The 25,649-nt window shown below is 45.8% G+C and overlaps 2 protein-coding genes across 2 annotated transcripts; both read left to right on the top strand.

Annotated features, from left to right (window-relative positions):
* Positions 1-700: 700 nt before the first annotated feature.
* Positions 701-17,271, top strand: LOC112884292 (squamosa promoter-binding-like protein 9). The gene is made up of 10 exons (XM_025949671.1): positions 701-1,354; positions 3,576-3,748; positions 4,493-4,749; positions 4,885-4,959; positions 5,032-5,139; positions 6,744-6,861; positions 7,547-7,682; positions 13,989-14,163; positions 14,813-15,370; positions 16,565-17,271. Exons 1-10 carry the CDS (start codon positions 723-725, stop codon positions 16,871-16,873), a joined length of 2,541 nt encoding a protein of 846 aa, XP_025805456.1. The 5' UTR covers positions 701-722; the 3' UTR covers positions 16,874-17,271.
* On the top strand, positions 8,673-12,758 carry LOC112884294. The gene has a single exon (XM_025949672.1). It carries the CDS (start codon positions 8,826-8,828, stop codon positions 9,429-9,431), a length of 606 nt encoding a protein of 201 aa, XP_025805457.1. The 5' UTR covers positions 8,673-8,825; the 3' UTR covers positions 9,432-12,758.
* Positions 17,272-25,649: the final 8,378 nt, after the last annotated feature.

Below are 25,649 nucleotides of genomic sequence, written 5' to 3'. Positions count from 1 at the left end.
CCTAGGTTACAAAGCGATACTGATACGATTTTTCTTTTTGGGAAATCGACCACGAGGTCCAGGCCGTCGACGATGCAAGCGCAGCACCGGGATGCCAGTATACAACCGCAGTACAGAGAGTGTCGACATGATGGCGCACGCCAGCCGGAGTGGCCCCGGCGGCATCCCCTCCCGTCCGTCCGCGAGGTGGCCATCCAACGGCCCAGACGCGCCTGGCCGCCGGCCTCCTGCTCGGCCCGGTCACGGTCAGATCCACCGCGTGGGCCCCGCCCCGCCCCGCCGCGACGCCGCCAACAACAACAGGACGGGAGAGCCGGCGCCACGAGCGGCGTTCCGTCGAGGCGTCCCCACTGACGCGCGGGGCCCGCCCGGGCGTCGCTGTGGCGTCAAGATTCCCCAACCGGCCCTCCCCTCCCCTCCGGGCCGCCCTCCCCCACTGCACCCGCAGCCAACAACCGCGCACCAGCCAGGGCGGCCCACCCGTCAGCGAGGTCGCGCAGGGTCGTCCAGCGCCGCCCACCTACCAGCGCGGACGCGAGGACCAATTCCCACTTCGCTCCGCCACGGCACAAGCTCCAGCCCCCGAGTCCCCCCCCCCTCCCCCCCCCTGCCTCCGCCTCCTCGGTATCGTGAGGGATTCCCAAATCGCCGGAGGCGATCGTGCCGTGCGCGCGCGCGCGCGGGGTTAGGGCTACGCTTCCCCCCCCCCCCCCCCCCCGGGAATGGACGCCTCGGACTCCGGCGGGGGCGCCTCGGCGGATGCCGGCGAGCAACTCTGGGACTGGGGCAACCTCCTCAACTTCGTCCAGGATGACGACTCGCTGGTCCTCCCGTGGGACAGCGACGTGGGGATAGGGGCAGCCGACCCCACCGAGGCCGTCGCGCCGCTGCTCCCCGCGCCGCTGCCGCAGCCGGAGCCGGAGCCCGGACCGGTGCTTCCGCCGCCCCCTCTTCGGGTCCAGGGGATCGGGCGCCGCGTGCGGAAGCGGGACCCGCGGCTGGTGTGCCCGAACTACCTCGCGGGGAGGGTGCCGTGCGCGTGCCCCGAGGTGGACGAGATGGTCGCCGCCGCGGAGGTGGAGGACGTGGCGACGGAGTTCCTCGCCGGCGCACGGAAGAAGACTAAGACAGCGGCCCGGCGGGGCAAAGCGGGAGCCGCAGGCGGCGCTGGAGCTGCTGGAGGAACTGTCCGCGCGGCGGCGATGGAGATGAAGTGCCAGGTGCCTGGGTGTGAGGCGGACATACGGGAGCTCAAGGGGTACCACCGCCGGCACCGGGTGTGCTTGCGTTGCGCACATGCGTCTGCTGTCATGCTCGATGGCGTCCAGAAGCGCTACTGCCAGCAGTGCGGCAAGTAAGCCCCAGTTCCTCCACTACTAGCTGTTGATTGACCTGTTCGAAACCAATTCGTATAACTAGGAATAGGACAGATGATCATGCTCGAAGTCGTTCCGTTTCATATCAGTATTGAAGTTCTTTCGTTTGTGATTGTTGGATAACGTTTATCCATACATGATTTTGGACGTTTCACCAAAGATAAGCCTTGTCGTTTTTCGGAAGGCATCGTCAAGAGAGCCATGTCATATTGTGGTTGATTTCTAGAACATCACTTTATTTATCAAGGAGCTTGTACTGTTGTTAGCTTTATTGACAATAGATAGCGATAGAATATAAGTTCTCAGCATTCATATGGTTAACCATGATAATAAATTATTTATGTTGCAAAAAACTACCACACCACACGTTGTTGGACAACCCAGAACTGAGAACTAAGATTATTGTTGTAGACTGTACTAGTTCAGGTTGAAATGGCAAGGTTTAACTGAAAGCACTAGCAATCATAGCTTTCTGAGATGCCAACTATCAATTACTTCATTTTTTTTGTGAGATTTATACATCATATTGGAAATTATCTGGCATTATCTGAAACTCACACAAAATATCTATCAAGTCCTGTTTCCAACACGTCCACATGGTTGATGAACAATGTAAAGAAATATTGTGTGTTGTAATGAAAATCATTGTTAATTTGAAAACCAAAGGTGCACTCTGGTGATGTTGTTTTTGTGTATGGTGTTGGCACATGGGTGTTGGGCCACTCATTGAACACTGTAAATGCATAAATGCCATTCAGATTGACTACTCTGGAGTGCTATGTATGTTTGCACCTATGACGTGCTGGGATTCTAGAACAACTGAGGTCTAGTCAGGGAAGAAGATACCGCTATAGTGTTGTACGGGTTGCGGTAACACTAGTGAGGGGAGAGGGCTCGAGAATATTACACCACTACTAGTTTCATGGCACACCCCCATGAACCATGGGATTTGATGCGTCGTATGCCGATGATCTCTTGCTGTCATACACTCATGTTGGTCAGGGGTTAGCAAACCGAAATTTGAGCAAAGAAAAAGGAAACTCAAATTGCTATGGTTGGCACTGTCATCTTACCATCACGGCCATGGCGACAGGTGATGAGGTGAAGTGGCACGCAGTGTGTGCATCATGGTGGTCACTGGAGGCATTATGACTGTAGGGCTAAGTTGGATATATTGGATTAGGCTTGTCTGGTCTTGTTGGCTTTATGGGTCTACCAGATGCTTGTGGCCTATCTTTTCCTTTTCATTTATCTAACTTCCTTTATGCGATAGATCTCAGGTATGTTTTTTGTTTCCATATGTTGAGCTAATACTTTATCTACTACATAACATCTCTGATTCTAAGTATAAGTAGACTTGCAAAATAAGATGCATTGTACAACAACCGTACTTCACATCAATCATAGGCATAATTGAGAGGAGGTTAAAAGGTGCCTTGAAGTTGTTTATTTATTCGGATTGTACAAGTATGAGGATTGCAAGATGGACATATTTGGAATTGAGCAAGTATTAACATACACTAGAACCATAATTACCGAGTCTGTGGGACCCATAGCCGATTTACAAAATGAAAAGTTATACCCTCTAGACGATCTTACTTTCATGATGTGGCATGTTTGAAACTTCAAATCAGGTAACTCTTTGGATATGTGAGTCATGGGGATGCAAAATAGCTGTTCAGGGGGAGAGGAAGCCCAAGGCCAATATGCCATAACTGATTCATATACCAAAGAGGTATATACTCTTTAGTGAACCTTACTTTCATGAAGTGGCGTGGTGAAACCACAAATCAGAACTGTTTAGATACATGGGTTCAAAATGGGTGCAGAAGCAATCTTAGATACAGGTGCCGGTTTATTTCTTCCTGAGATTGGCGCCCCTATATTTTTAGAGAGCCCCCTTAACATATTGGAATCCAGATTAAAAGACGGTCTGGATATCCAATACTCCAAACTTTTCATAAACAGATTGAATCTCTGACAATGCTGCTTCTCCTGTGTGTGGGCTAGCGTTCAGTGCCACAATGCCATATGATTCTCTGCAGAACTTGTTTTGAGCATTTGATGTTTTTTTTTGACCAATTTGCAGTGACTCTTAAACTGTGATTTTTATAATTTTTTCACGGCTATAGTTTGAACTGCAGATTGCTGAAATAAACTTTCGTGTCTCATCTTCTAATAAATGTATTTCCATTTCAGGTTCCATGTATTACTAGATTTTGATGAAGATAAAAGGAGTTGCAGAAGAAAGTTGGAGCGCCACAACAAAAGACGACGAAGAAAACCTGATTCTAAAGGAATACTTGATAAGGAAATAGATGAGCAATTGGATCTGTCAGCAGATGTTAGCGGCGATGGTGAACTTAGAGAAGGTATAGATATCAATAAGCTTTCTCAATTTTGCCAGGGGAAAATACTTATTTTCATGTATTTACTAGCTTAGCATGACTATTATCATTGGTTCAGCTATTCATGTTGTTTAAGGCGTCGCCTAGGCGATAAGGTGCACCGCCAATGTGTTAGTGTTGCCTTACCGTGATCAGTGAGGAGGGAGGCAGAAGAGAGTACATATGCCAAAGAGAGGAGTGGGTGGGAATCAGCAGGGCCAAGCTGCCGCCGCCTCTAGCATCTCTGCCTGAAGGACATTGCAGCTATTAGTCCTGAAGGACCAAGTTAAAAACATTCCAGTATTTGTTTATCTTATTATACAGGGGCTTAAAAACAGAGAACAGTTCATACTTGTTTACCTACCAATAGGGGCACATTTTCCATTTTTAAATAGGTTTGCTGCAACATCATATTCTCCGTTTGAAGTATAACAATAACACTTTACTATGCCAAGTGAGAGGAAAGAAAGGAAACTGATCTTTCAAAGTTATTAATTGCAAAGATATGATTAGCGTGGTTTAGTTCTCCAGTGAAATTGGTTTCACTGTTTACAAAATACTTTATTGAATAGCATCCCTTGGTATTTGCGGACCTAGGTTTCCTGAGTCCAGTCTAACTCAGTAGTGTTGATGTCTCAGTAAAAACCTATTATAAAATCAGACCATTCTGAAGGAAGTTTGTGCTTTCCAATGTAAGACATCTCTGTTTAACTTATTTCTTTTATACAGAGAACATGGAAGGCACAACTAGTGAGATGCTTGAGACTGTTCTTAGCAACAAGATTTTGGACAGAGGAACACCGGCAGGATCTGAAGATGTGCTCAGCTCACCAACTTGTACACAGCCCAGTTTGCAAAATGAACAAAGTAAAAGTGTAGTGACTTTTGCAGCTTCTGTCGAAGCCTGCATTGGTGCAAAGCAGGAAAATGCAAAACTTACTACCAATTCCCCGATGCATGACACCAAGAGTGCCTATTCATCCTCGGTAGGTCCTTTTTTGTTCTCACGAAGTTGTTTATTTATATTAGTATGTACAGTTCTGCTGTTTCAATCTGTTTAGTTTGATGGAACCTTTCTTTCCACTCTAATGGTTGTGGTAATGTTATACCATCCATTCTAGTGTCCAACAGGACGCATCTCATTCAAGTTGTATGACTGGAATCCTGCTGAATTTCCTCGACGCCTACGGCACCAGGTATACGGTCTTGCTGTAAGTTCTTTTAGCAAACTATATTGTTCTGAAGGGATCGTATATGTGAATATGCAGATATTTGAGTGGTTGGCTAGCATGCCTGTTGAATTGGAGGGCTACATTCGACCTGGTTGTACTATTTTAACTGTTTTTGTCGCAATGCCGCAACACATGTGGGACAAGGTATGCCATCTTCGTATTACACAACATGATTATCTTCAGGCCAAATGAAGAGATGCCGAACAGTTTTGCTGTATTTTCTTTTACCATGTATTGGTTATGAACTAAGGAACTGAACCTCGCTCAGTTGGTGGAAGGTGTGGGTGGGTAAACCATCTAGGTTTGAGTCCCCTTCGACTTGAACTTAGGTGCCTATTTCATCTTAAAGAAAAAGCCACCTAATTCCTCCTAGGCTGGTCGAGTTATAAACAACTAGCTATACGTCTATAACACTAGTTCCAGTCCAGATAGATGTTCCTCCTACTGCATTTTATCGGTCATCTCCTGCCACTTCTGACTAGTAATTTGTGTATATTTTTATTGACAACTTGAAAGTCCCATACATATATTCAGTGTAGATTGATTTGTTTGAAGTATTTCTTATGTTCCTGGGATCTGTGCATGTTCAGTTTTAATGTTATTTAGAACCTGTAGATTAGCTTGTTATGGAAAAGCATGTCTTGGTATTTGTGTACAAACAAAAAACTTGCTGTCTTGGCATCTAGCCTACTTAAGCAAAGATTACTTGCAAGCTCTGGAGGGCTGAATAAGCTCTCCCACATGGTTAAGGTTTGTTGGCAAACCCTCCAGCTTGTCTTTCTTGCTTGCTTTAGCTAGGTTAGACTCTCCTTGCATTGTAAAGTGAGCTCAGTGAGTGATCTAAACACCCTATAGCTTAAGCTGATTTTTTGGAGGCATGGTAGACAATGGGTGACAACATATGGCTATAATTATCAAGAAAAATCAAAAGTTTGGCTGTAGTGTTCTTGCCATAAGATATTGATGGAAGTATACACCAAAAACTTAACCAACTGCCTGTAGGTCGAAATTAATCCTGGCATTTCTGAAATCCCGGTATTCATTTTATTGATTTTTTATTTGGTAGTTAGAGCAATAAATAGAGAACTGTATGAATGAAAGTAACTTCGTTCCTTGATAGGTCGTGAATTGTATGATGATGAGCTCAATCTTTAATTGATAATTATAGAGTTTTATCAATGAAAATTGACTCCAGTCTATATTCACTTTTAGCTTTGTATCCAAAGTTCTAGAGGAAAAATTCTGGTATTTTCTCATTTGTTTTAATTTGCTTAAATTAACAGCACTTGACGGTATGGGCAGACGGTGGCTTCTGTTTCTCAAAGTACGGGGCAACCATGCATTGTGGGAGAAAAAACATGGGCAAATTGCTGATTAGGTTTTCTATGTAGGGCATTGGCGATTGTCCCAAAATGGGCAGGGTTTAATGAAGAAAACTAGTCTTGATTCTTTATATCCGAGAGCTGTAGAGGGAGAGATGCCGAGCTGAAGTTCTGAACATAATATTGTTTTCTTCTATGTTTCTTGTTTGATTAAAAAACCAAACACATGCCTTTTAGTCTTTAAACCATGCACAAGGATTTCCCAGATTTTTCAGCAATTGATGTACTAAAATTGTACAGGAGCCCTCAGTCTAGATGCTTTGCAGTTTTTCTTTCCTTTTTGCGGTTGTATTGCGATCAATTTATGATTGCATTTTAACAAGAAAAGCCATGGTGTCGCTAATAAATTTCTGCATTTTTCGTCAGTTATCAGATGATGCAGCAAATCTTCTCAGAAACTTGGTAAATTCCCCTAACAGCCTTTTGTTGGGTAAAGGGGCCTTCTTCATTCATGTCAATAACATGATATTTCAAGTACTGAAAGGTTTGTATTACCTAACTAGTTTTTCCATGACACGATCAAATTTATGCTAGTAACTATATTGATTCGATGTGGTACATTAACTACTTTGTTCAAACATATGAATATTATTGCCTTGCATCAATCAGGTTGGGGTCTAGAATTAGATGTTCTGCTTTCAATTATACGTATGAAAATTAACATTCTTCGTATATCATCTGTGCTAATACCTGCCAACAAACCTGTAGTCAGCTTATACGAATGATTATTTATTTCACATAACTGGAGGACCCATTTGGTTTTCAATATTTGGAAGGAAAATTCCGTGGGTCCTGTACTGACATGCATGCTGTTATTATCGGTGAATATATGATATCATTACAAGCTTTCAATTGTACATATGGAAACAACATTCTTTGCATATTATCTGTGCTAGTACCTGCTGAGAAACCTTTCGCGTCCAATAGAAATGATTATTTTTCTCTCATGACTGGATAACCATTAGCTTTTCAACTGTTGGGCGTGAGACTCCTTTGGGACCTTTGCTGAGATGCATATTATTGTTCTTAGTAAAACTAATCATGTCATGTTGGACCATCTATGAATTGATACGTGACTTGCATGATTTAATTCAGTAGCTTACTGCACTTACTTTATCATGAGACAAGTACCTGATTAATGCTCTGTATCTATAATGGTTTTACATAAGATGGAGCGACATTGATGAGTACCAGATTAGATGTACAATCCCCAAGGATCGATTATGTTCATCCAACATGGTTTGAAGCTGGGAAACCTGTTGAGCTCATCCTTTGTGGAAGTTCCCTTGACCAGCCAAAGTTCAGGTACAAATTCCCTCTCTGTTGGAATCCTAAGCCATTGACCTGTTTTACCTGTTGAACCCATGTGGATTCGCTTGGCTGTTGGACTCGATCTTTTTTATTCTGAATACTTTACATGTCTTTTTGTCACTTTATATGAGGCCATCTCTTGTGAGATTTTCTTGATGTTGACCTACCAAGTTATACAAGATCGAATTCGAGTATTATTTTTTATGGGAACAAATTTGCTTGCATTACTTTCATTTGGCCAACCTAAATTCCTAAAATAATGCGCCAAAGGTTACATGTTGATATAATCAAGTCTCCCTTGGTGACAAGAATAAATCTACAATCCAATAATGGAGTACTAGCAACATGTTTGAATCTAATTGTTGTGGACGCCTTTGTTGGGCGCACCTATAGGCGTCGAGCCAGGCAGAATTAGGCCATGGCCGGTTGGTTGTTAGTTGAGTCAAAAGATCAGCAAAGGGTTTAGCAATTAGTTGGAATAGATCTTATCAGGTCAGGATTGTTAGGAGTTTGTTAGTAGCCGGCATTATATAAGCCGTGAGAGTCTTGAAATCTGTAACAAGGAATTTATCTCTAAAGTTCAGAGCCCCTTCAGGGGGAGAATAGGGAGATATCCTTGCAAATTTCGATCAATAAAGCTGATCTCGTTAAGCCCATATCATTTGGTATTCAGAGCCATCTGTTTTCCATCAAATTCCCACCCTTCCCACCCTATTCTTGCTGCCCACACCGCCGCCCCCACCATGGGTGACACTAGCCTCACCGAGCTCAAGAACATGATGACTGATCTCATGGACAAGATGGTGCACATGGACGGCAAGCTCTCCTCGGTCGACACCAAATTGGTCGCCGTTGAAGGGGAGATTACATCCGTGAAAGTCGACCAGGGCTGCCTACACATTGCCGTCAATAACATGCAGTCGCAGCGGATGGAGTTTGCGGAGACATCAGCAAGCGGCGCCAAGAACAACGGTCCCATGACAGCAGCAGCTCCAGCGGCTTCCCACAAGCTACGGTTCCCCAAGTTCAACGGTACATCTGATCCTATCGCACGGCTGCATCGTTGTGACCGATTCTTCTGCGCCGAGCGCATGGCCGAGGACGAAAAGGTTTGGCTTGCATCCTTTTACATGGACGATGCAGCGCAGCAATGGTACTATCGCTTGGAGCGCAACCAGGGCGTCCCAACATGGACGCGCTTCGTCGAGCTCGTCAACCCGGAGCAATCCGCTCGGCGAACTCATCAAGCTGCAGCGCACAGGGACCATCGCCGACTATCAGGACCAGTTCCTGAAGCTACTGGCCCGCTGCGACGACGTCACCGAGCCGCAGCAGATCGCGATGTTCACCGCAGGGCTTGGTGATCCCCTGCGTGTGGATGTCGAGCTGCAGTGCCCGACTACGTTGGAGGACGCAATGGGGCTCGCTCGGGCGTTCGAGTGCCGCAACGCGTTCCCTGGCACAACGCCAGGAGGGGCGCGCTTCACGCGCCCGCCGCCGCCGCCACGAGCCAGTGCGACCCCCAAAGCTGCCTTGCCAGCCCCGACGTCGCCGCTGAGCCAATCACCGGCCCCGCCTACACTTCGGCCGAAGCCGACCCTTGGCGCCCGCTTCACGCGCCTGACACCAGAGGAGATGGCGAAGCGCCGCGAGGAAGGACACTGCTTCAATTGCCCCGCCAAGTTCTCTCGCGAGCATCTCAAGGAGTGCACCATGCGAGCATCTACCCGCTCGAAGTCGTAGGCGAGACCACCCTCGACGACGAGGACATCGCCAGCGACGACGGCATCCAAATTTCCCTCAACGCCCTCACTGGGATCTCCTCATCCATGACGATGCACCTCGATGTCAACATCGCCGGGGCGCGTCTGTGCGCCCTGGTGGACTTTGGTTCGATGCACTGCTTCATCGCCACGACTACAGCACGCCGCCTCGAGCTGTCACCTCTACCGCGCTCGGGCATGTCCGTGGGCGTGGCCAATGGCGAGCGGGTGGCCTGCGCAGGGATCTTCACCAACACCCCGGTGCGCATCGGCAACGAGCTTTCCAACATGGACGTCTACATCATTCCTTTGGAGGGGCACGAGGTTGTCCTCGGTTGCCAGTGGCTGCGCACCCTCGGCCCCATCATCTGGGATTTCGAGTACCTCTTCATGTCGTTCTGGCGCTGAGACCATCGGGTTCGCTGGTTAGGCGTGGGGACCTTAGCCGACGCTTGGGTCCGCTCCATTGCCGGCGGCGACCTACTGCAGCGCCTGATCCTCGAGTATGCCGACATTTTCAAGGCACCATAGGGTCCGCCACCTTCGCGGCCGACGGACCATAGGATCCACCTCCTCCCCGTCACACCGCCTAATTCCCATCGTTGATGAACTCCTAGACGAGCTCAAAGGGGCGCGTTTCTTCACCAAGCTCAATCTGTGCAGCGGGTATCATCAAGTCCTCAGGCACCCCGACGACATCGCCAAGACCGCGTTTCGAACGCACCATGGGCACTTCGAGTTCATGGTCATGCTGTTCGGCGTGACCAACGCGCCATCGACGTTCCAGGCGCTCATGAACACTGTGTTGCAGGACTTCCTGCGCCGCTCCGTCCTCGTCTTTTTCGACGACATCCTAATCTACAGCCCGACATGGTCCCACCATCTGCAGTACGTCCGCACTGTCTTCCAGGTGCTTCGGGAGTACGGCCTCTTCCTCAAGCAGAGCAAGTGCTCCTTTGGCGACTAGATGATCTCCTACCTCGCCACATCGTCTCGGGCAACGACGTCGCGATGGACCTAGCAAAGGTCGAGGCAATGCGCTCCTGGCCGACCCCCACACGGTGCGGGCACTGCGGGGATTCCTTGGCCTGGAGTGGTAGCTCGGCCACTGACGCAGCTCCTCAAGCGCGAGGCCTTTCTCTGGACACCGGATGCCGATGTCGCATTCACCGCCCTCAAGGATGCTCTGACATCCGGGCCGACACTGCAGGTCCCGGACTTCGACAAATCCGTTCGTCGTCAACTGCGACGCTTCTGGGAGCGGCTTCGGCATAGTACTACACCAGGGAGGTGGCCCGATCGTGTTCTACAGTCGGCCGTCGCACTGCAGCATGCCAAATTGGCGGCCTACGAGTGCGAGCTCATTGGCCTACGAGTGCGCCATTGGCGACCCTATCTCTAGGGCCGGTAGTTCATCGTCCGCACCGACCATTACTCCCTGAAATTCCTACTGGATCAACGTTTGTCAACCATTCCGCAGCACACTTGGGTAAGCAAGCTTTTCGGTTATGATTTCAGTGTGGAGTTCAATCCAGGCAAGAACAACACAGTCGCCGACGCGCTCTCCCGTCGCGATGAGGACATCATGGGGGAAAGGGGGGTGTGCACACAGTTTCGTCGCTGGCGTTCGAAATCTTCAATGATTTTTGGCGCGAGGCAGACGGCCTGGCGGAGATCACCACCGCCAAGGAGCTGATCCGCAAGGCCGAAGCACCTCCGGCATGGACGATTGTCGATGGCTTCATCCTCCACAATGATCGCGTCTTCGTGCCCTTGTCTTCCGCTCTATGGCCCCAGCTCCTCGCCACGGCACATGGCGCAGGCCATGAGGGCGTCCAAAAGACTCTGCAGCGGCTCCGGGCGTCGTTCTAGAACCCCCACGCGTTGCGCCTCGTCCGCGACTTCATCAAGGGTTGCACCATCTGCCAACACAACAAAACGGAGCATCTACATCCGGCGGGGTTGTTGCAGGTGCTGGACATGCCCAGCTCAGTTTGGGCGGACATCTCCATGGATTTTGTCAAAGGCTTTCCTCGCGCAGGGGGGAAATCGGCCGTCCTCACCGTCATCGACCGTTTCTCCAAATATGCCCACTTGATCGCCCTTCGACATCCATACACGATGGTCACCATGGCACGGGCCTTCTTCGACGACATCGTCCGTCTCCACGGCATCCCCTGTGCATCGTCAGCGACAGGGATCCGGTGTTCACCAGCGCGTTCTGGGGTGAGCTGTTCAAGCTTGCTGGGGTGCAACTTCGCTTGAGCACGGCCTTTCATCTCCAGACGGACGGCCAATCGGAGGTAACCAATCGAATTCTTGGCGTCTATCTGCGGTTGCCTATTGGTGACCATCCCAGGAGCTGGCTGAGGTGGCTGCCGTGGGCGGAGTATTGCTACAACACCTCCTTCCAGACTGCGCTCAAGTCGACGCCATTCAAGGTGGTCTACGGCCGTGACCCACCCGCGATCGTGCCGTATCAGCCGGGCATTGCCAAGGTGCTGGCGGTGGATAGGCAGCTTCAGGACCGCGACGAGTTCCTCGTCGACATCTATGATCGACTCCTACACGCCCAGGAGGTGATGCGGGAGGAGTACAACCGCAAGCACTGCGATGTTGAGTTCGCGGTGGGCAACTGGGTATGGCTTCGTCTTCATCAGCTCCTGGCCGCGGCCATTACTGACAAGTCAGCAGGCAAGCTAGCTCCGAAATTCTACGGTCCGTTCCGGGTGGAGGAGCGTATCGGGCCGCTCGCCTATCGCTTGGCTCTGCCGCCTCGGACGCGAATTCACCCTGTGTTCCATGTGGTGTTCTTAAAAAAGTTCGTCGGTGAGCCACCGGTTGACATGGTGCAGCTGCCTCCCATTAGGCATGGCCGTGCTTTGCCGGTTCCTTGTTCAGTGGCTGGGTCGTTCTGCAGCAGATGCTACATGGGAAATGCTCAACGCTTTCAAGCAGGAGTATCCAGATTTTCAGCTCAAGGACGAGCTGTTTCTCGGCGAGGGGGGAAGTGTTGTGGACGCCTTTGTTGGTCGCACCTATAGGCGTCGAGCCAGGCAGAATTAGGCTGTGGCCGGTTGGTTGTTAGTTGAGTTAGAAGATCAGCCAAGGGTTTAGCAATTAGTTGGAATAGATCTTATCAGGTCAGGATTGTTAGGAGTTTGTTAGTAGCCAGCTTTATATAAGCCGTGAGAGTCTTGGAGTCTGTAACAAGGAATTTATCTCTAAAGTTCAGAGCCCCTTCGGGGGGAGAACAGGGAGATATCCTTGCAAATTTCGATCAATAAAGCTGATCTCGTTAAGCCCATATCACTAATTTGATCAAGGTAGAAGACTATAATTTAACATGCAACTAGTCTAGTATATGTTTGAATCTACTGTCTGAACCATGAACAGACGTCAGGCATGCCTCATGTAGCATAAACACATGAAATAGCTATAGGGAGGAGAAATTTGATCAACACCACCCTGCAGGCTTGTAACTTTCAGTAGTAGAAAAATTTTACATGCAACTGAGGCATTGTGCTAGTTCCCAGTTCCCAATCTCCTACCAAAATAAATTACGCTTCATTACCAACTAAAATTGTTACCTTCCATGCCGTTGCTGTCCACCGGGTGTCCAGGTTATGTTGTGCTGTTTATTAGGTTGCAAAAACAAAAATATCATTTCAGTAACCTTGTTTGTTGATCAAGTTTTGCAAGAACCACTCTTGAACTTCAGTTTGTTGTTGTTCCCATCAACTTGGAGAAACACCTAAATTAGCGCGATGCTAAATAATAGCAATGTTCAGTTTATTTCATTTGGTCATATTTCATGCACAAAATTTGATGTAATAGCACTGTTAACCAGTAATAGGTCGTGAACTTCAACCTAAATTTTATAGCAAATGAATGGTGGAGATTTACTAAAGCATTTGTTGCTGTAAGATTTAAGAAGCACAATGTCACCCTTCAGAATGATTCCATATACCAGCATTAGTCCAATCTTTTTTCTTCCAAATCCGTATAGATAATTATCCATGAACTTGTAATATTGTTTAATTTTCTTGGCTTCTATGCAGCAAATACTCTCCTTATGTTGGAAGTCTGGCTTTACGTAATACTACATCTAAGGCTGCTTGCTATATTTATTATGGTTATATACCTAGTCTAGATGCAGCAAAAAAGTGTGGTTATGATTTATCCACAATAAGTGCTTGTTTGTGAATTTTTATTTCCCAGATCAACTATGAAATTCATGTGAAACTGATACTCAAGAATATGTTCGCAAGTCTGCATGAAGTGATTGATCTGTTATATTTTTTTTGTATATAACCTACTTCCTCCGTTCCAAATTATAGGCTGTTTTGGCAAATTTAGGTACATAGTTTTTGCTATGTATCTAGACATAGTGTATATCTAGGTGCATAGCAAAAGCTATGTATCTAGATTTGCCAAAACAACCTACAATTTGGAATAGAGGGAGTATTTCTTTGCTGGCAGCTGTCTATGCCTGATTTATTGGTATTAGGAGTTTATTGAATTTGTGTTATGGTAGGTCACTTCTGTCATTTGATGGAGACTATTTGAAGCATGATTGCCACCGTTTAACATCTTGTGATGCGATTGATTGTGTTGAAAATGGCGATCTTATTCTTGATTCTCAACATGAAATTTTCCGAATAAACATCACTCAATCAAGACCTGACATTCATGGACCTGCATTTGTGGAAGTAAGTATTATCTTCTTTGACAACCTTGATTAAAACTGCATCATTGAACTTCAGTCCGGTTCATCCTATCCTAGTTTACACTATATGTATGAGTTCTGTTACGGTCGCTTGCCCCTGGAATTATAGTCAGTTCATGGGTAATCTGGTCATTTTGAAAGCTTGGTGTGGTGAGTCTATAATCTAATATACTGGCGTGTTTTTTTTTTTGAAGAAACTGAGGAAATACGGTGAGCTCTTTTTGTAATCTAGTGATGCGATTTACTGCAGCATTATCCATTGGCTTGATAGGACTTCTAATGGAGGTCTATAACTGAAATCCCATTAGTAGAACAACACTTTGCAATACATAATTTGGAGAGAACATAACAACAAAGTTCACTCTCTAGGAATTTCATTGGAAAATTTGTTTGTAACTTGCATCATCCTTATTCTTTCCATTCTTTTGAACAATCAGGATAGGCATACAAGACTAATTCGTTCTGTTGCTAACTTTCTAGTGCAAGAGGCAACAGAGCCAGTTATTTGTCGTTGTTCCATAGTATCCATTGAATATTAACAACAATTACTGTTTATCTGCTACATTATGATATTCCACTTGTATGATTGCTGAACTTTGAATGTTTCGGTCATATTTGCTTATCTTTTGCAGGTCGAAAACATGTTTGGATTATCAAATTTTGTTCCAATCCTTTTTGGTAGTAAACAGCTGTGTTCTGAACTAGAGAGGATACAGGATGCTCTTTGTGGTTCGTCTAACAGTAACTTATTTGGAGAGTTACCAGGTGCTGCTTCTGATCCTTATGAGCATCGGAAGCTTCAAATGGCTGCAATGTCTGGATTCCTGATAGACATCGGATGGCTTATCAGGAAGCCTACTCATGATGACTTCAAAAATGTACTGAGTTCAACGAATATCCAGAGATGGGTATGCATATTAAAGTTCTTGATACAGAATGATTTTCTCAATGTTCTGGAAATAATTGTGAAGTCAATGGAGAACATCATGGGCTCCGAGGTCCTTTCAAACTTGGAAAGGGGGAGGTTGGAAGATCATGTAACAGCATTTCTTGGATATGTAAGCCATGCTCGAAACATTATTAATAGTAGAGCTAACAGTGATGAGAAAACAAAGCTTGAAACAAGATGGATTAGTGTTAGTTCTCCAAATCAGCCAAGCTTAGGCACTTCTGATCCACCTGCTAATGAAGTAAGTGCTACTATGTTGCAAAGAATTTCTGTGGTTGTTAAAATTTTAAAATAGACTGATGCTTCACCTTCAGTACACCGTTCTCTTCTTGACATGTATGAGTGAATAACTAGAAATTTTCAACAACGAAACACTTCTATATCTGGACTTAGTGTCGTAACTCAGGGCTGAGGTACTTCGGCACTAAGATTTTGCTAGGCTGGTCTTCAGCTTGGTATCAGCATTCCCAAGTTAACTGAAGCATCACCATTCAGCTATTAATTAATTTGTTCAGGTCGTTAAGAGAATTATGATCATGATTCATGAGTTGGTGTTATATTAGTGTTTTTACTACTATTGCCTTTCTGTGCACTTAACCAGTTAATTTCCTGATCCCATTAGCTAAAGCTGCCCTTGTGCCCTTTCGCCATTTTTGTCACCATATGAAAGATGCACCGAGGTTTTATTTATTTTTTAAAAGTTAATTTTGTTTATGCTTGAAATACACTCACCATGAACAAATCATATCGTAGGGTCTGCATTATGCTTTCAATTGTTGGTGTGTAACCTTAATATCTGTGTCATCTTAGTTCAACTTATCAGACAGATGATGAACTCTAGCTGGGCTCTCTAGAATGCTAGAACTACTGCAGTTAGATTCTGTTGGGAAGAGAATAGAGTCTGGGATTTGGGAACCAAACAGCACCACCTTACCTTGCCTAGCTTTGCTGGGTGAAAGGCCAAAGGCAATCCTTGCCCCCAGCTAGCTTGTACAGGCAATGGAACCGAACAGCTCCAGATTCTGTTATGTTGTTTTTAGAGCTGGAAACAACTTCCTTTAACCCATGGTGCTATAGACAAATCATCAGCAACCAAACCACAAACAAGTTTCCGAGCACCCTCAATCAGAAGGTTTGATCCTGGTGGGATACAACTACCTTGTGCTGCAAGGGCATGCACAACTTTGTTACATTCATGTGGGAAGTAGTAGTTAACCTTGAAAGTAAAAGAAGTTCAGCACAGTCAGATTTTATTAGGTTGTGGAGAGGTCCTATGAGTTGCATTGCAAGACCTTTTTTTCCCCCGAGTCCTGGAAGTGTTGAACTGCTGACGTAACAAACAAAAAGAATAATGCTGCATTTACCCCTTTATTGTTTTGAGCTGCTACATTTTTATATTCCTGCTGCAAACTAATTTATGTTTGGTACTTTGCAGACCACTGGTACTGGTGGTGATAAGAATTTGCACTCAGCTAATGCAGCTTATGAGGAAGAAACTGTGCCACTTGTGACTAGAGATGACTCACACAGGCACTGGTGCCAGCCTGATATGAATGCTAGGTGGCTTAAGCCCTCACTGGTGGTTAAGTATCCTGGCGGTGCCACGAGAATGCGACTTGGCATGACTGTGGTAGTTGCTGCTGTGTTGTGTTTTACAGCTTGCCTTGTACTTTTCCACCCCCATGGAGTAGGGGCGCTTGCATCTCCAGTAAAGAGATACTTATCTAGTGACTCCGCATTGTAGTCAATGTTAGGTCGGATCTTTATTTCCCCTGCCGCCTTCCTCTGTATCATATGCGCATTGTAAGTTGAGGCATAGCTTGTGCATCTGGTTTTTGGGAGAGGGTCAACATACAGGTGCTTTGCCCATCTGTGCAAACCTGTTTTCTTCAGACTGTAAGTAGAGATGCCAGAGTTTCTGACCTGCTAGTGTATGGGTATGTAAACTGCTATGGTAGTGCGTCAGCTAATAGAAAATAGCTTCATTGCTGCAAAGAGTGCGTCTCAACTATTGACATGCAATTGTAATATTCTCTCATTGCAGTGGCCGGTGGGTTTCATTGGACAATTTGGAACAGACAAACTGAACATCACTGCCTTACACAGCGGAAGGGTTCAATGTCACGAAAACAGCTTGGAGAATATCATGCCTCATTCTTTTTTTTAAAAAAAAATCATACCTCATTGACACGAAAGGTTATATCTATCTATATCTATCTCTACTAGTAGGTAAATATGCATTTGCGTTGCTTTGGATAAAGGATGTATGAGTATAAGAGACGTATAGTTGTCTGTGTGTTAATTCGTAGGGGTCTACGTGATCGAGTCCTGAATGGAGTGTTGGTCCGACTCGCATACGGATGGATCAAAGCTCATGTATTAATGATAGAAGTTGGACAAAATAAAAAATAAAGGTGGAAATGTTACCTGCTTTAGAAATAGATAAAGATTAAATTGGAGTTCTAATCGTAATCCGTATGATGGTATGTTGAGTTAAGGGTCCGAAGCTATTTAGAATTAGTATTTGGCGAGTAAAATAGAAAAATATTGAAGTTCTTGACCGACACGTACTATGTTATTATAAAATACATATGATGTGTAATATATATATATATATATATTATATACCAATCAATATATTTATATGACTTCCCGTAGCAATCTAAGGGTATATTTGCTAGCGTATATATACCTAATTTTGGGTGAAGATTTAGGGATGCTCATCGACAGCTCACAACTCGTCACCTCTCCAATTGGTTACCAACGCCTAAACTTGGGAAATGGAAATCAGTTCGTCTTAAAATGCTTCAACCGTAGCAGAACGTGCGCCTCAACATCTCCTTACAACTGCGATAGATTTTTGTGGCAATGCTATTAGGGCGTCCGATGCTAAAAAGAATCGGACATTCTTATCCAGCGCTTCAATATTGCGGTGGAAATTTTTTGCACGTAATTTTGTTATGATAGGTACGAGCTGATGTTGTAGCCGGTAAGGCACTCCAACCTTCATGACGAATGTTGCGGTGGACTTCTTACATGAGTTTTTGTTGCGATAGACATACCATAATATTGCAGCAAGAGTTTAATTTGATTACTAATGTTACAGTGAGCATTTTAGTTGATTATTGATGTTGCGATAGTTGTTTAAGATTGTTCCATGAGTCGATATATGATGTTGCAGTGGTCATTTTCAATATGTTTGAGATGTGAGGTGATGTTGTAACAACTGTTTTAGGATGTTGCATAAATTTATTCTAAATGTTCAATAGTTGATTTTTCATGTTGCACCTTTTTAATATAATCGACTAATTCTATTTGTTTTATTAATTTCTTCTAAAAATATTTTTTAGTGTTGCAATTGTAGTTTAAAAATATTGCAAATCATCTTTAAATGTTGCAAAAGGTAAGTGTTGATGTTATAAAGCTCTATTTCTACGTATTGTCGTCCTCATTGGATGTTGCACGAAACATTGTGTCATATTACAGCGGGAATTTTTCTATCACAGGATCAGATGGCAGAGTTATTTTTATATGTATTTTTGTAATGTTGCAAGTAGTAACTGAAAGCTTCTGTATATGTGTATTGATACATGGTGTACAGAGGGGATTACATATAAGTAGGCTGAGGAGCCAAGGGTCCACAGTGTGAACACTAAACTAGAAAGGTTTAAGCCTAATAACTATCATTAATACTGCACAGGGCACTAGGCCGGTGCATTCATATTAGGGGAGCACAAATGCAGTCTAACACGCCCCCGCAGTCGAATCGTCTGGTGCCCAGACATTAAGACTGGAACGAAACTCCGAGAAGACTGAAGTGGGCAGTCCTTTGGTGAAGATGTCGGTGAACTGAGAGGTTATGGGAACGTGAAGAACACGAACATCTCCAAGAGCGACTCGTTCCCGAACAAAGTGGAGATCAATTTCCACGTGTTTAGTGCGTTGATGCTGCACAGGGTTTTTGGACATGTAGATGGCGCTGATATTGTCGCAATAGACGAGAGTTGTGTTATGCAAGGGAGTGTGGAGCTCAGTCAGTAACTGTCGTAACCAAGTGGCTTTAGCAATGGCATTGGCGGCCGCCCTATATTCGGCTTCAGCGCTTGAATGGGAGACTGTGTTCTGGCGCTTGGAAGACCATGAGATGAGATTGTCGCTAAGAAAGACAGCATAGCCAGATGTTGATTTGCGTGTGTCAGGGCAGCCAGCCCAATCTGCATCAGAATAGACGACCAGTTCGTGCTGAGAAGACGGTCGAATAAGCAGGCCCATATGTACTGTGCCACGAACATAGCGCAACATGCACTTTAAAGCTGCCAGGTGAGGTTCCCTTGGGTCATGCATATGAAGGCAAATCTGCTGAACTGCATAGGAGAGGTCCGGCCGAGTGAAGGTGAGGTACTGTAGAGCACCGGCAAGACTGCGGAAGTCTGTCGGGTCGGCAACCGGATCACCGTCGGCAGGGAGCTTGGGATTCAGATCAACAGGAGTAGTGCAAGACTTGCAATCTGTCATCCCAGCACGGTCAAGTAGTTCTAGCATATACTGACGTTGGGAAAGGAACAAACCAGAGGGCGTGTGCTGAACATGCATTCCAAGAAAGTGATGCAGCTGACCGAGATCTTTCAAAGAGAATTCATGTTGGAGTGCACTGATGATCCTCTGAAGTAAGCTCGAAGAGGATGCCATGAGGACAATGTCGTCAACATACAGTAAGAGGTAAACTGTATCGGCACCGACGTGATAGATGAATAGCGAGGAGTCTGTCTTTGCCTCAATAAAACCAAGCTTCAGAAGAAAAGAAGCAAACCGGCTGTACCATGCGCGTGGGGCTTGCTTCAGTCCATAGAGAGACCAATTTAGACGACAGACAAAATCCGGGCGAGTTGAATCCTCAAAGCCAGCAGGTTGTGCACAATAGACAGTTTCAGACAGAGTACCTTGGAGGAAGGCGTTGTTGACATCCAGTTGATGAATGGGCCAAGAACGTGAGAGAGCCAAGGACAGCATAGTGCGGACGGTTGCGGGCTTCACAACGGGACTGAAAGTCTTAGCGAAGTCTATACCGGGGCGCTGGGTGAAGCCGCGAAGGACCCATCTTGCCTTGTAGCGCTCAAGAGAGCCATCAGCCTTGAATTTGTGTTTGAAAACCCATTTGCCTGTCACCACATTGGCGTGAGACGGCCGTGGAAGGGGATCCCAGGTGTTGTTGGCGAGGAGGGCGGAGTACTCGGCCTCCATTGCCGCGCGCCAGTTCAGGTCGGCGAGAGCAGCCCGGTAGGTGCGAGGGACCGGGGACAACGATGCAGCCTGAAAGACGACGGGCATGCGGATGCCGCGCTTGCCGCGAGTCCGCATGGCGTGCTGGTTGGCGACGGGCGGCACGGGTATGGCTCCTGCAGGGATGCTCGAAGAAGATGGCGATGTTGGGGTCGAGCCTAGTGCCGGGGCAGCCCCGGACGTCGGCGGAACTGATGTACCCGGAGATGGCGTGGGAGCCGAGCTCGACATGTCCTGGGCGCCACGGGCCGCCATAGTAGATGGTGATGCGATGGGGGCGCCGAGGGCCGCTGCGTCAGGGGCCGCTGCGGTTGAGCCGCCAGCAGGGGCGGCCTGGTCGCGACGGGTGTAGACGATGCCGAAGCGTTGGCGCAGCGGCGGAGATGGCGCCGTCGCGGAGGAAGCCGGCACCAGCGTGGGGGAAGGTGCCGCCGCGAGGAAGGTGAAAGGATCGATGGACCAAGAGGGGGGGTGAATTGGGCCTTTCTAGCTTTGCATAGGTTAAGGTTGCTTTACCTTGCTTTAGAAATTGAAAAAGGCCCAATTCACCCCCCCTCTTGGTCCATCGATCCTTTCAATTGGTATCAGAGCCACGTTGCTCATTTGGATCATTAGGCTTCACCGCCTAGAGCTATGGCCAAGATGGGTGGTTCGCCGCCTCACTTCGAGGGCAAGAACTTTGCTTATTGGAAAGTTCGTATGGCCGCATACCTTGATGCGATTGCCCCCGAAGTGTGGTCGGCAACTAAAGTCGGGTTCACCGGAACTCCCAACCCCGAACAATTAAAATGGAATGCTAAAGCTAGAAATGCAATTTTCGAAGCTATTAGTGAGGAGGCCTTTGCTAGAGTAAATAGCATGGACCTAGCAAGTGATATTTGGAAGGAGCTCATTGAAATTCATGAAGGTTCCACAAAAGGTCGTGAGCAAAAGTATCACTTGTTTAGAGCTAAGTATGATTCCTTTAAAATGCTAGCTCATGAAAATTGCAATGATATGTATTCTCGCTTGAATGTCATTGTCAAGGACATTAATGCACTTGAAATATCCAAAATTGACAGTGCATCCATCAATCGCAAGATCCTCATGCTCCTCCCGAAGCCCAAGTACAACATCATCAATGCTATGCTTCAAAAGGAGTATCTTGACACAATGGAAGTAGGAGAACTTGTGGGCGAAATTCGCGCTCATGAAATGAGCATTCTTGGTATGTCCGAAGAGCCAACTTCAAGCAAGTCAATTGCTCTAAAGACCAAGACAAACAAATCCCGCAAGCTCAAGATGGTCAAACAAGACTCAAGCTCAAGCAATGAAGAAGATGATCATCATGAGAGCTCATCCGATGTTGAAGATGATGGAGAACTTGCTCTCATGATGAGAAAGTTCACACGCTTGAATGAGAAGATCAATAAGAAGGGGTTCAACTTTGACTCCAAGAAGGGAATGTTCCGGCCAATGGATGTCAAGAACAAGATTTGCTACAATTGTGGCGAAAAAGGGCACATCCGTCCAAATTGCCTCAAGCCGGATAAAAGAAACAAGGACAACAAGAGCAAGCATCGCCATGATTCAAGCGATGATGAAGAAGAGGAAAGAAGGAACAAAAATAAGATATTTGGGAAGAAAAAGACCCATGACAAGAAGACCAAGCTCTTCCCAAAGAAGAAAGGGCACACCAAGAAAAGTTTCTTGGTGGAAAAATAAGAGTGGGTGACCGATGTCTCATCAAGCGAAGACTCAAGTGATGAAGAAGACATTGTCACCATCGCCCTCACCAATGAAGAACCACCTCTACCTCCGCCTCCTATGTGTCTCATGGCAAAAGGTAACACCAAGGTATGTGAGGTAGATAGTGAAGATGATAGTGATGAAGAGCTTGATCCTAATGAATTCACTAACCTCATCAATGAGTATACATCCGTCATCAAGAGGAAAAAGGGCAAAGTCAAAATTCTTGAGAGCACTCATGCCAAGTTAGAGCTTGCCCACTCCGACTTACTTAGTAAGTACAATGACTTGCTCAAAAAGCACAATGAGTCACTTGTACTTGCTAAGCAAGTTGAAGAGAGCCACAAAAAGCTCAAACAAGAGCATAGGGAGTTGGCTTACAAGTATCAAGAACTTGAATTTGCCTATGAAGTTATTGACCCAAGTCTTGAGAAATTTGCTCATGAAAAGGCCAACGCTTCTACTTCATGTGATGACCTACTCATTGATGCAAATGCCACTAATGTTGTGCCCAAGCTTGCCTCTTCTAGGGAAAAGGAATTGATGGATCAAGTGGCAAGCCTCAAGAGTAGTGTGGAGAAACTCTCAAGAGGAGAATACATCCACAAGGAGATTCTCTTCAACAATGCCCGTGACTATGGCAAGAGAGGTCTTGGTTCATTTCCGGAGCCAAACATGGCTACAACTCCTTCTCCGGAGATCAAGACAAGCTTCATCAAGGAAGTGGGCTCATATTGCCAACATTGCCAAGTCACCGGGCACCACACTAGGGAGTGCACTTTGCCATCACGTCCTCTTCCTAAATTACCCAAGAATTACTCATCAATATTCCAAAATAACCATTTTCTCTTGAGTAAAGTGAAGGGCAAGGTGAAGGCCAAGTTCATTGGCAAAATTGCTAAGGAGTCGAAGAAGAAGCTCCCCAAGCAACTTTGGGTCCCAAAAGCTCTTGTCACACATGTGCAAGGCCCAAAGCTTGTTTGGGTTCCCAAAACTCAAGAATGAATTCTCATGTGTGTAGGTGAACTACAAAGCCGGTGGAAAACATTGGGTACTTGATAGCGGTTGCTCTCAACATATGACCGGCAATGATAGCATGTTCACCTCTCTTGAAGACCCCGGCGATCATGAACATGTCACCTATGGTGATAACTCAAAGGGGAAAGTCTTAGGTTTGGGTAGAATTGCAATTTCAAAAGATTTATCCATTTCAAATGTTTTGTTTGTAGAAGCACTTAGTTTTAATCTTATTTCTATTGCACAATTATGTGATCTTGGACTAACGTGTGCCTTTGACAAGAATGGTGTTGTAGTGACTCATGAAAAGGACAAGTCATTGGTATTCACGGGGTTTAGGCATGGCAATGTCTATTTGGTGGATTTCTCTTCAAAGCAAACAAGCACCATGACTTGCCTCTTCACCAAGTCGTCTCTTGGGTGGCTTTGGCATAGAAGAATTGCTCATATTGGCATGAGCAACCTCAAGAAAGCCCACAAGAAAGGGATGATCACCGGCATAAAGGACGTCACTTTTGACAAGAACAAGCTATGCAAAGCATGTCAAGCCGGGAAGCAAGTTGCAACACATCATCCTATCAAGACGATGTTGTCTACCTACAAGCCGCTCGAGCTACTACACATGGATCTCTTTGGTCCAACTTCATACAAGAGCATTGGTGGTAACCTCTATTGCCTAGTAATTGTTGATGATTTTTCACGTTACACTTGGGTCATGTTTTTAGGCGATAAGGGTGAAACTCCGGAAATCTTCAAGTCATTTGCAAGAAAAGCTCAAAGGGAATACAATTCCCCAATCGTGAAGATTCGGAGTGACAACGGCACCGAGTTCAAAAATATGAAAATTGAAGAATGGTGCGATGAAGAAGGAGTCAAACATGAATTTTCCGCCACCTACACGCCTCAACAAAATGGAGTGGTGGAAAGAAAGAACAAGACACTCATCACCCTAGCAAGAGCAATGTTGGATGATTATGGCACGTCCGAGAAGTTTTGGGCGGAAGCAATCAACACGGCGTGTCATGCATCCAACCGAGTGTACCCTCACCGACTCCTCAAGAAAACTCCATATGAGCTCATCACCGGGAGGAAACCAAATATATCATACTTTCGAGTCTTTGGTTGCAAATGCTTCATCTATAAGAAGAAAAGGCTCGGTAAGTTTGAAAGTAGATGTGATGAAGGTTTCTTTCTTGGTTATGCATCAAACTCCAAAGCATATAGGGTATTCAATCAAACCTCCGGGTTAGTTGAAGAAACATGTGATGTGGAGTTTGATGAATCTAATGGCTCCCAAGAGGAGGTTGTTGGCTATGAAAATGTAGGGGATGAAGAGATTGAAGAAGCCTTAAAGAAGATGTCCATTTGGTTGCAAATGCTTCATCTATAAGAAGAAAAGGCTCGGTAAGTTTGAAAGTAGATGTGATGAAGGTTTCTTTCTTGGTTATGCATCAAACTCCAAAGCATATAGGGTATTCAATCAAACCTCCGGGTTAGTTGAAGAAACATGTGATGTGGAGTTTGATGAATCTAATAGCTCCCAAGAGGAGGTTGTTGGCTATGAAAATGTAGGGGATGAAGAGATTGAAGAAGCCTTAAAGAAGATGTCCATTGGGGATATCAAGCCGGAGGAGGTGCATGAAGACAATGATCAAGGGGGAGGAACTTCCTCATCTTTGCCAAACACCTCCACGGCACCCCAAGTGGATGAAGATCAAGATAAAGTTGATCCACTACCTCAAGAAAATGTGTCAACGCCAACACCCCAAGTCCAAGAACAAGAAGAGCAAAATGTTCCACTACAAGCACAAGTCACTCATGATCCACCCCAACAAGCATCCACGCAAATACCGCTAGTGAAGCATGGTCGCATCTCCAAGGATCATCCAATCGGTCAAATCATTGGTAGTCCTTCCAAAGGAGTAAGAACTCGCTCTAAGTATGCTTCATTTTGCGAACATCACTCGTTTATTTCTTGTATTGAACCCACTAGCATAGAGGAAGCACTTGAGGACTCGGATTGGGTGATGGCCATGCAAGAAGAGTTGAACAATTTCACCCGCAATGAAGTTTGGGTCCTCGAAGCTCCTCCGAAAGACAAGAACATCATCGGCACAAAGTGGGTCTTTCGAAACAAGCAAGATGAATATGGGGTGGTGGTACGCAACAAAGCAAGACTTGTGGCAAAAGGGTTTTCTCAAGTCGAAGGTTTGGATTTTGGTGAAACTTTTGCTCCGGTCGCAAGACTTGAAGCTATCCGCATTCTTCTTGCTTACTCTTCACATCATAATATTAAGCTATATCAAATGGATGTGAAAAGTGCATTCTTAAATGGCTTTATTAACGAACTTGTTTATGTTGAGCAACCTCCCGGGTTTGAAGATCCGAGGAATCCTAACCATGTTTATAGGTTGCACAAGGCACTCTATGGACTCAAACAAGCTCCAAGGGCTTGGTATGAGAGGCTTCGTGACTTCCTAATCATGCAAGGCTTC

Source organism: Panicum hallii, chromosome 3, assembly GCF_002211085.1.
Source record: "Panicum hallii strain FIL2 chromosome 3, PHallii_v3.1, whole genome shotgun sequence".
Classification (NCBI taxonomy): Eukaryota; Viridiplantae; Streptophyta; class Magnoliopsida; order Poales; family Poaceae; genus Panicum; species Panicum hallii.
The sequence above is the reverse complement of the archived record's forward strand: the minus strand, read 5'-3'. Positions and strand labels throughout refer to the sequence as shown.

Bases quoted from the DNA above. Each gene is read 5' to 3' on its own strand.
- LOC112884292 (XM_025949671.1), top strand. From the start codon at position 723: ATGGACGCCTCGGACTCCGGCGGGGGCGCCTCGGCGGATGCCGGCGAG. The intron at 1,355-3,575 runs GTAAGCCCCAGT...TTTCCATTTCAG, and splicing joins TACTGCCAGCAGTGCGGCAA to GTTCCATGTATTACTAGATT. The intron at 6,862-7,546 runs GTTTGTATTACC...GTTTTACATAAG, and splicing joins GATATTTCAAGTACTGAAAG to ATGGAGCGACATTGATGAGT.
- LOC112884294 (XM_025949672.1), top strand. From the start codon at position 8,826: ATGCAGCGCAGCAATGGTACTATCGCTTGGAGCGCAACCAGGGCGTCC.